At 50.5% G+C, this 10,826-nt stretch overlaps 1 protein-coding gene across 14 annotated transcripts in view; it reads left to right on the forward strand.

Annotated features, from left to right (window-relative positions):
* Positions 1-253: 253 nt before the first annotated feature.
* Positions 254-10,826, forward strand: part of ELN (elastin) — a 62,959-nt gene continuing 52,386 nt past the window's right edge. For all 14 annotated transcript variants that reach the window (XM_006033788.3, XM_006033789.3, XM_025215681.1 and 11 more), the window contains exon 1: positions 254-431. In XM_006033788.3, the coding sequence (XP_006033850.1) occupies positions 353-431 (79 nt within the window). In that variant the 5' untranslated portion in view covers positions 254-352. The remainder of the gene's footprint in view (positions 432-10,826) is intronic.

Genomic DNA, 10,826 nt, shown 5'->3' on the forward strand with positions numbered 1-10,826 from the left:
ATGGGGATGGAGCGAATGCTCTGGCAGGCTCAGCCTTCCCCCTTCCTCTCACTGAAGGCTCTCTTGGCAGCTCCCCCACTCTTTTGGCAGAGACGTACCAGAACTGGAGAGAGCAGCAAGAGAGAAAAATTAAAAAGGGAAAAAAAAGCCCAATCGCCTGGAGAGGCTTGTGTGTTTGCCCTTTTATAATGACGTAGTGTCCTGTGCCTCTCTCCCCCCCTTCTCTCACTCTCTTTCCCCTCCCTCCTTCCAACCCCCACCCCTTTTCCCCTCACATCCTTGGAAGCAACAATTAAGCAGCTCTGGGATAAAACACACTGGCTGCGAGAGGACTGGGGCATTGCTTCAAGAGATGGCAAGGCAGCTAGCTGCATCCCTCTTTCCCGGAGTCCTCCTTCTCCTCTCCATCCTCCAGGCTTCTTGGCAAGGAGGTAAGAAAAGAAAGGGTTGCTTCTCCCTCACCTGAATGGGCAGCTCAACAGCAAGCCTGGCATAGCCCTTCAGGGACTCCTCTGGGCACCTGGGCTACAGTACTGCCATGGGCTGTAATGGGGCATCCAGGCAAGTTGCATCTTTAGCTTGCTGTCCAGGTTGCTTGCTTTAGGCTGTCTTCCACGGCCCCCCTGGAACAGCTCATCCCATCTACATTCCCAGGAGCTAAGCTCACCCAGTGGGGAGGAATGAAGAAGTCTGTCCCAGTCCCAGCTGGGGCAGAAGAGCTCCCTGCTATCCATGCACAAGGGAGATGTGATCAGGGAAAGTCTTGGGCAGATCAAGCATTGGTCCCAAACCCAAGGGTCACTGGCCAGAAATCTTCCCTGCTCCCTGCTTCTGGGGATGGCACTGGGGATCTGGCTTACCTAGGTATGAGGCACTTATTGAGGGAAACTTTAGAGATCATATGGCTTCTTCCCTAGCACACAGGCAGGCATGATCCCAGCCCCAGACAGGGAGTTCAGGGGACCAGGGGTCTGTCTAGTTCCCAGCATGATGGGCCAGAACCCAGACAGCTTGTGTGTGTGACTGGGACAAGGAGAGTGCATCAGTTAACTTATGTCTTCAATTGGGACATAACTGGTGTGTTTCATGCTTAATGTCTGACATCCTTTGTGTGTTGCTCTCAGTGTGTGTGTGTGGCATGGTCTATATATATCCCTTTATCAGTGTCAATATACATATGACAGAAGCTGTGTGTATCACTTTTAGTGTGTGTGTGCTTGTGTGTGTTTGGTATAGCCCATGTGTGCATTACTCTGTGTGTGTGACAGCCCTGGTGTATCACTCTCACCTCACAGTGTGTGACTATGACAGTGAATGCATCAGCCACAATATGTGTTAGTGTTTCTGTGTGAGATGTAACCCATGTAAGAGATCACATTCTTGTAGCTCACACTGCCAAAGCCTGACACAACACATGTGGATCACTGTGAGAGACAAGGATAAAACTTGTGTGTATTACTTGTTGTACATATGACACAACTTGTAAGCAGCACTGTCAGTGTATGATAGACATAGCCCACCTGTATTCAACCTGATGTATATGTATGTGTGTGCATGTGCTCATGTGTGCGATAGAGATGACCCTTTGTGTAACTTCGGTGTGTGTGTGATTCTGTGTGTGTATATCTCTCCAAGGTATGTATGTATGATTGACAGTGCTCCTTTGATGCTGATACGAAAGACACAGCTCATATGTAGCGCTGTGTGTAACACTTGCTCTGCCAATGTGTGTGTATGCATGCTGGAGAAGTAGATACATCCTGCGTGTGTCACTGTCAGTGACAGTGTGTGAGAGCGTGAGACAGCCATAGTTTGTCTGTAGGGAGAGCCTGTGTGTAGCACTTTTACCATTTGTAGGTATGTAATACAAAACATTTGTATTACTGTGTGTATGACATAGAGGGTATCATTGTGCATGTATGTGTAATGTAACTGTGAGAGAGACAAATTCCACATTATCCTGGTTGTGCTCAGATCCCTAAAATCAATGCCAGAAGAGAGGATGAAACTGCAGAATGTCCCTCTCGATGCTCATTGCAGGGAGCCTGGGGACAGGGCACTGGGAGGGCTGTGTGAAGGGGGAGAGGGCACAGATAGGGTGGAGGAACTAACCTGAGACTTGGGCATCTGTGGCTCAACTGTTTGCTCTGCCACAGACTGACTGTGTGATCTTAGGCAAGTCATTTAGCCACCGTGCCTCAACACCATGGGGATATAGTCCTGTCTAACCTCTCAGTGGACTTGTGAGGATAAATGAAGACTTTGAAGACTGTGGGGTGCTCCAATACCACATTTATGGGAGTCACAAAAGTACCTCAGTAGGTAGATGCATTGAGTTTATAGGTAGAAGGGACCGTCCACTTATATAGTATAACCTTACACAAAGCGCAGGACACAGAACATCTTGCTCAAATACTTCTCTATTAAGGACTGCCTAGGAGAGGGGGAGGGGATCTCTGGCAGGGCTGCATGAATGGGGTGGGCTGTGGGAAAGACAGGAGGTGGCACTGGCAGGTTGAGTGAGCATGGAGAGAGGGGGCACTTGCAGGGCAGTATGAGACTTGGGAGCACTGGCAAGACTAAGTATAGGAGAAGTAGCCATTGTCTGAGTGGTTCTTCCTCCCAACCCAAAGAAGACCCCTTCAGGTCCATTCTCAGCAGCCAGAAACTCCTTGTGCCAGTGTTGGGGAATGGCCGGCTTCCTCTTGATCCTGTGCCTTCCTGGGATGCCAGTGACAGCTAGTTGTGATCTGGGGAGAGTGCAGGATAAACCCATGGCTAGGAGGTCCAGGCCAGTTAGTCCCCTGAACAGCTGCAGACAGGGCCCAAAGCAAAAATCAGGGCAGTAGACTGTGTAGGGGGGATCAGAGTGGTACGTAAGGAAGGTACAGGGCTGACTTGTGGTATGCCTGCCAAAAAGGTTTACCCCTGCTTTGCCCTCATTTGCCCATGCTCCAGTGTGCTGGCTTTGCACCAGGTTTCTTGCCGAACTGTCATTCTCTCAAGGACCTGTAAACTAGTGTCTCCTCACAGCAGCCCAGGGCCAGACTTTGAGCCTTTGCCTGGACCTGATATCTTTTTATTCACTCCCTGTGGGCATGCTGCTCTTGGACCTGGCTTTCTGGGGTGAATACTGGCAGTCTACTAGTTCAGAGCTTGTTCTTTTGAGTCTACTAAGTGGCTGCTCCCTTGTCAGGACCCTCACGCTTGCCAGCTGCAACAATCCCAGGAAGCAGCCAGCTCTGGGGTGGAGCCCTTTAGCAATTCAAAAGTGTTTGTGGCCTTTGGCCCAGCTCCAGTTCTCAGTGTTGGGCTGTACCTGCTGCTTGGGGCATACTCCCGGGCTTAACAGAGGGAACTAGTATTGTCCTCAAAGAGGTCTGGTCTCAGGGACCGCCCCATGCTAGTGGAGCAGTTAGGGGAGTTATCCCCTTAGCGCTCATTCAGTAAGGAAATAACAGCCCTGTCTGCAGCCTGCATGGGTTGCTTGTGAGCAGACATTGTATAAGTACCACCACAGTACCACCAAGGTGCCTCAGCCCTGGACTACATCATCCCCTGCCCTTTCAACCTTGAGTCCACACAGACCTCCAAGTAGGGGGGCCTATAGTTGTAGTGGGGGCAGGAGAACTATGGCTGTGATGTGGGGTGGGCTGTGGCAGTTGGGGCTGTGATTTAGGGGAGCGGCACTTACAGCTATGTGGATGAAGATGTAGATGCAATAGGGTGGATCAGGTTGGGACCTGAGGTAAGGTATGGGTGGGAGTGGGGTGGCCCTATTTTACCTGGCCCAGATGTGAGGCCCAGCACACTCCCTGAACTGCTCTGAGGGGTGATTGGTGATCTCAAGTGGTTGGCCTCACTGAGTTGGCTCCAGCCCCAAGCTCTCTGAACAGCTTTGGGCTGGGTTGCAGAGGGACTCCTCCAGGGGTGGGGTAGAGTGCAAGTCTAGTTTGATCCAGGATTGTGAGGTGATTCCTACCCCACTGCAGGAATATCTCTGGAGGAGATGTTGCAGCAGAGAGGCCCATATGCCTGGGAGGCTGAAGGAAGCCCAGCTTGAGCATTGCATGCCTGGGAGCTAGTCACCTGAGACATGGGTAGCTTTTGACTGGCTGGGACTGGCTGTAGCTAGTAAGTTCTCTGGCTGCCTGAATGCAGTCCCAGTGCACGGCATGTCCCTCAGCCAACCTGGGTCTCAGGAGACATTTCATGCTTGCATGAGGCTGATGGTTTCTGGAACAGCCAATTGCTGACCCACTGGTTTCAAAGAAGTTCAGAATTGGACTTAGATTCTGTCTGCTTTGTAGCCCTGCTGACCTCAGGAGAGCAGCCTGTAACTCAGCTCTGCAAGTGGCACAGCGTTGTGACAACTTGGGCTCAGCTGACAAGAATGAGCCTACCTATGGGAGGGGTTTTAGTATAGCTGTTTACAGTGGCCAGATCCTGCAAGGTGCTGAGTGCCCACAGCTTCATTAGGCTGGATCACAAAGCTGCTCAACAACTGGATGTGGGAATTTCTGGAATAAAGTTCTGGTTCAGCTATCATTCCAACGGGAAGACAAGTAGTGACCGGTTAGGAGGAGCTGATAATTCTGGAAATACTGTTGAGTAATTGGAACAAGGATGAACTAAACCAAGGTGTGGCAGGACACTAGTGGTGCCTGCCACTTTAAGGGCTAGATCAAACACTCAGCAGGTGTTTGATTATGGTGGCCATTTTAGAACTCTGTCCGCCTATAGAAACAAGAGCAGCTGCCTGCTGGGAGGCAGGCAGGAAGTACGGCCTGGCTGGGGCGCTGCATGGGAACATCTTGTAGGTAGGAGCAGGAGGCTCTAGTTCTGGGCATAACCTAAAACTGCATCCTGCTGGGAGTGGGTGGTCTGGTGGGGCTCCCAGTGGCATGGGAGCCCCCAGGAAATGCCAGGCCAGTTACCACCCTGGTGAAAGGTGGATAGGGGTGCCTTAACCCCAGCCCTCACCTTTCGGTGGGTCATGTGAACCATCTAGTCCAGGGAAGGCCAGGTAAGCTTCTTGAAGTGCCTGAGCCTGCTGGGGTGAATGACCCTGTGGAGCCAGGCATGCTTTTTGAAGCACCTGAGCTAGGAATGGGGGACCCTAATCCCTGAGTGCAGGCAGGAGGCTTAGACCTAACCCTAGGGACCTGACTGGTCAATGTGGGGGGCCAGGACCCAGATAAGGGTCAAAAGGGCCAGGGGCTCACTGCAAAGGGCACCCATATAGAGCAGAGAAGCTCAGGGTCCCAACTGGCCTGAGATGGGATCAAGGCTTAAAGGGAAACTGAAGGTCCCAGGGAAGGGGTCACAGCTAATAGGTGAAGGGGACTGTTCAGCTGACTGCCTGAGATGCCATCTGCGAGGCTTGGGCTGCAGTGTAGGGGTGGAATGGAGCTGTGGATACCCCCCCCCAAAAAATATCAGGGTGTATAATGAGCAGCCTCCCACCTAATTATTACATCAATATTATTACATTAAGGCATGGCAGATGAGAGAGGTGGGTGGCAGACGTGTAGACAGGAGTAGGCATGATAGCTTGCCCCTGCCACACAAGGGTGGCTAACCTGCAGCATGTGGGCCCCAAGTGGCATGGGCAGCACAAGTGTGTAGCACATGGAAGATAAGGGAGGGGACAGACAGCACAGCACAGCAGCAGATAATCCTCAAAGAAAAAATCGGGGCAGTAGACTGAGCAGGGAAAGGGGATCAGAGTAGTACTTGGGGAAGGTACAGGGCTGACTTGTGGTATGCCTGCCAAAAAGGTTTACCCCCTTTGCCCATGCTGCGCTCTCCGAGGCAAGATAGGAAGACACTGGTTTCTAATTCCTCAGATCTGTCCTGTGCAAAACCTCTTCCTTGGGGCTGCTCATAGGATACCAGCCCCTGCTGGGCTTATAGAAATGAGAACCTTGGGTTAGAAAAATGGCAATGGTTTCATGAGACAGGCCAGGGTCTAGGGTCATGTGGGGAAGCCCGGGGCAAGATGTACATGGGTCTGAAATGTGTAGCTTCATACCTGCTCTGTTGGTCTGTATATATTCCCCACTCTGCCTCCAGCCAGGCATTGTAAGCCTTGCTGGGGTGAATGCAAGAGTGCTAAGTCATTCCTGCAATCCCAAAGTGGCTGAAAAGGCAATGCCTTTTCCCTCCCCACAGGGACAGCTCAGCAGTAAGATGATTAAGATGCAAGCTGCTTATAAGGCTTTTGCTTGAGAAGAATCGACACATGATGGTCACAAGCTCACTAAGTAACTTGGAGGGAAGTGTCAGGCTGTGAAAGGCAAGGGCTTTGTTACACATTAATTTTAGGTGGCTCCTGGATCTCTTAACTCCTGGATTGTCCACATATTCACACCTGAAACTAGTTTTAAGTAAACTTTAGGCAACTTAAAGTTGCACTACTGCAGGGCAGATTTATCTCTGATCTGTGTTGCGCAACTCAGTTTCCATTATTGTGGGTAGTTCCCTACAGATGAGCTACCCAAGTTGCAGTCTTCCAGCATCCCAGGATGCAGTGTCCTTCCCCAACCCTCCTGTTCCGTGTGGACACACTGTCCACCTCCTGAACTCTACGGCCCAGAGGGCAATTCTGGCACCAAGCCAACTCCTCATCCTGATCTTGGGCGTGATGCCTTCCCACCCCCAGGGGTGAAACCCCATGCAAATGACCTGCAGAAGGTAGAGGCTTAGATTGGGTCCCCATGATCCCTGGGGCAGATGTAGTAGCTCTCCCAAAAGCATGTTCCCTCACCGTTCCCATGTCCCAGCCACCCTGGGAAGCACCCCTCATACTCCAATCCAAAATCCCAGTTTATTAGAACATGAGACGTTTTTTAATTTACTTCTTTGTTTCTTTTAATTTTTTTTTTACTTTACTTTTTTTATTTTATCCTTTAGTGGCATAGAGGCTGACTTACTTCATTTCACTACCCTTCCCCTACCCCATTTCCTTTCCACCTCTCATTTCATTACGTGCCCCCATCCCAATAACTGTCTGCCTCCCAGTTTCATGTGCTCCACCCCCCCAACTCATCTCACACCTTCTCTGCACCTAAAGCAGGGATAGAAGTCTGTCCTTGGTCACCATCCCTATAGTGGTAACTCACAGCTGTAGCTCCTAGTCAGGCTACCACTCACCAGCTGTGCAGGTGAGGGACAGTCAGAGAAGGTTTTTAGTGTTAAGGTGTGCCTGTTCCAAACTCAAGCTAGCATTAACACTAATCAACATTTGAGCAGCTCAAAGTGCAACGTGTAACAAGACCCAAGCAAATCCCATATTTGGGACTTAAGGGGATTTTCAACTTCTGACACCATTGTTCTCAGCTTTGTGAAACAGCTTCCATTGTCAGAGCCATTGTGGAGGTGAGTAGGATGGACAGAGAGCCCTTTGTTCTCTGTAATCCACTTTGCTCTGCTTGGACCACATGCCTTGGGAGCCCATCCTGACCAAACAGTGACCTCCCACAGAAACACTCCATCACTCCCCTCTGCATCTTGTGCTGGGATAGGCAGTCTTCAGCAATCTTTCACAGTTGAGGATGACTATCTTCTATGATTCTTATCTTGTCCAAAGATGGCTGACAAGGCCTATCCAGGATGGACAGAAATTGATTGTGTGTCTTTGTTGATTTTGACCACAGTAAATGTGATCCCACTGGACATGTTTATCCAGGCTAGGGACAGACATTCAAAAAGCCCGAGCCTGAATTGATTCACTCTTTGCAGGTTAGTCTAAGCTGCATAGCTTAAACTGATTAACAACTGGACAGACATTCTCTGTTAAATCAGGAAATGCAGCCACATACCTGCCTGGGGGGCAGCTGCTGCCAGACTGAGGAGTGGGGATGGGGAAAAAGTCCTTTCTCTGAAGCAAGCATGTGTTGAACACAGCAATTTGCAAAGCATACAACAGGGAACTACCAAAAATCTTCACCTAAGCTAAGATACTGCCCAGAACAACACAGCATACACAATTTAGTCTAATTTAAAATATAAAAGAGGAAGATAAGAGAAAGCTTTGCATAAGTCTTACATAACCCCATGTCTCCTTACAGCCAGGCATTCAGAAAGGCTTTGTTCAGGTATTCTCACCTTTTACAGGTTATGCTTTATAATGTAAATGTAGCTGTGCATTCTTTGGTGAAGCTGTCTGCAATTTTCCTTAACTACATCTCCAGCACATAGGTGCTATGATTGAGACTGCAGCCAATGCCCCCACCCTGGGGGTCCGGAGAAGAGAGGGGACAGGGAAGAATTAACTCCATCCCTGCCTGGCTGCAGGCAAGCCGTGGAGATGCAGCTGGGGCTAGGAAGCTCCAGTTGTGATCCACGGGGTTTGGGGGGGGAGGGGGCAGGGGATGGAGGGAAGAATTTGCCTCAGGGGCCATGGCAGGCTAGCATCTGGCCATGCCTTGCCCCTGCTCTGGCTAGAGAGCAGAGGGGAGGGGCCAGCCCAGAGCAGAAAGCAGAGCCCTGCCCTGCCCAGCCCAGAGAGCATGCTGGGGGAGTCTGGTTTAACTTAAACCAGCAGGGGGTCTGGGACAGACAATACTTAAACCAGTTTAAGCCAAATCAGTTAAGCCTAATACTACATTCATCCAGGTTTATCTCAAACCAGTTTCAGCCATTTTCAAACTTGTTTATGTGCACTGAATGACAGGTCTGTTACAGGTTTAAAACAGTTTCTGATCACTTTTTTTTTTTGTTGGTTATTTTTGGAAAAATCTCTCTCTCTCTCTCTCTCTCTCTCTCTATATATATATATATACATATACACATTATATATCTCTACACCCCAAGTATCACACCACAACGAAAACCCATAATCCATTACAAAACTAACCGCACCCGTGCATCCCACAAACCCGTACAAAGGCTTGCTGACCACCCAGACCCATTACAATATCCACACCGCACGCTACACACACACAAACAAACATACTCTGGTCTCTCAGACCAGGTAACCCCTTCTTTTCATTCCCACCCCACTTGCAGGGTCATATACTCAGCTAACCAGTCGTCCATGTCACTGTCACTGGAGGACCCACTGCTGCTGTCGCTGTCACTGTCCTCAGTTCCATTTGTCTCTTCCTCTTCCTCGCTGTCACCGCCTCCTTCCCCGCTAGGGGGAAGTTGGAAGGTCCTGTGCCATGTGTCTCTGTGCCAGGTGGCTTTGGCTGCACCCTCTCCATCCTCCACTACCAATTACTGGTAGTAGGTCTGGAGCTCACTCAAAGCCATTTGCACACAGCCTACTACCTCTATGTCTGTGTGTCTGTACAACAGGAGGCTCCTGGCCTTCCACAGGGTGCTCCTGATGCAGGACACAAACTGGTCGAAACAGGCTGACAGGTTCTCCTGGTGCTTAGTGAGGTGCCCATACAGCACTGCTTTTCTGGTTAGCCGGTTGACACTGGTCACCTTTTCGCAGAGCTGCTTCACCCTTTTCCATACCTCTTTGGCACAGGTGCAGAGCTAGAGGAGGTGGTCGATCATCTCAGTGGCTCTGTGGCAGTTGAGCCACAGGCAGCTGACCCTCTCTATGCCTCCGGGCCCTCGTTGGTAGGGCTCAGTGAGCTATTAGCTAGTTCAAGTCCTCGTGATCTTTGCACAGGTCTTTGTGGCCGATGCGCTCCCACACAGCCTGGCACACGTCGCCCGGGAGCAAGTCCACAGGCAATGTGATGTTCCTCAGACTCACTGTCTCCTGTATCTTCTTGTAGTTGCTCATGGTCACAGGGCCTGTGCTCTGCAGGCCATACAAGCTATGGCACTGGTTTAGGATCTTGTGAGCCCATGATCCATTGTCTATGGTTGGTAGGGGTGAATGCTTCCCAGTGTCTCAGGATGTGCCCTGCAAAATATCTCACCAGGCAAGTGGTTTTGGATTCCATGCCCGTCACTAGTTTGCAGATCTGGCTCATATACTTGGCCCACAGGAACAGGAGGATGTCTGCCATGCCCCTGCCCCTAGCCCTCTTGTCAACCAGTTTCTGATCACTTAAACTGGTTTATGTGTAATGTCTGTCCCTAGCTCCAGTCAGGAGAAAGTAGGCAGACTATGTTTAGGGCACTTATTCTAGCCCCCCCCATATGGGGTAAGCAGAGCAGATCCTGAAGAGGGCTGCTCAGTCACAGTTACAGTTGCTGAACTGCACTCCTGTCTTGTCCAAGTGTTTGATGACCTTCTTGTAACTGCCACCTTTGTGCCAGTTCATGACTAGGAGCTTCTCAACCTCACAATCCTGCTACTGTCATCACTAGCTGGAAGGAGCTGCTGCTGCAAGGGCTGCCAGAAAGCAAGTCTGGCTGCCATGCTGCTCCAGCCCCCCTGTGCACCCAGGGGTGGCAGGACTGGCTTCATATGCAACAGCCTGGGCTCCCCCCATGCCTGGGCTGGGATGGGCTGAAGGGCCCACTGCAGGCTAGACAAAATCCAGCTCATGGGTTATATTTTGCCCATCCCTGTTCTAACATCTGCTTGCACTGCTGTTGAGGATTTGTAGACCCATGGCTGGGGACTGGGCAGGCTTATTATAGTGGTGACCTGGTCTCCCCATGTCACAGCACCTTCAAAGGATATATGTGGCTTTTAAGGAGGGGAAACTATTGCCAACTGCTGTTCCCACCACATCCCAGTGGTGCTGCCACTGCTCGGTCCATGACTGCTTACTCATCAGAGTTACTCCTGCTTTTTCACAACTAACCACCAACTGTGGACATGCTAGCTAGCAGTACAGCTCTGCCACCAGGCTAGGCTGTAACAATTCAACACAGCCACAGCTCTTTGATCCTTTCCCTCCTGCCCC

This window comes from Alligator sinensis, unplaced genomic scaffold (assembly GCF_000455745.1).
Source record: "Alligator sinensis unplaced genomic scaffold, ASM45574v1 scaffold201_1, whole genome shotgun sequence".
Classification (NCBI taxonomy): Eukaryota; Metazoa; Chordata; order Crocodylia; family Alligatoridae; genus Alligator; species Alligator sinensis.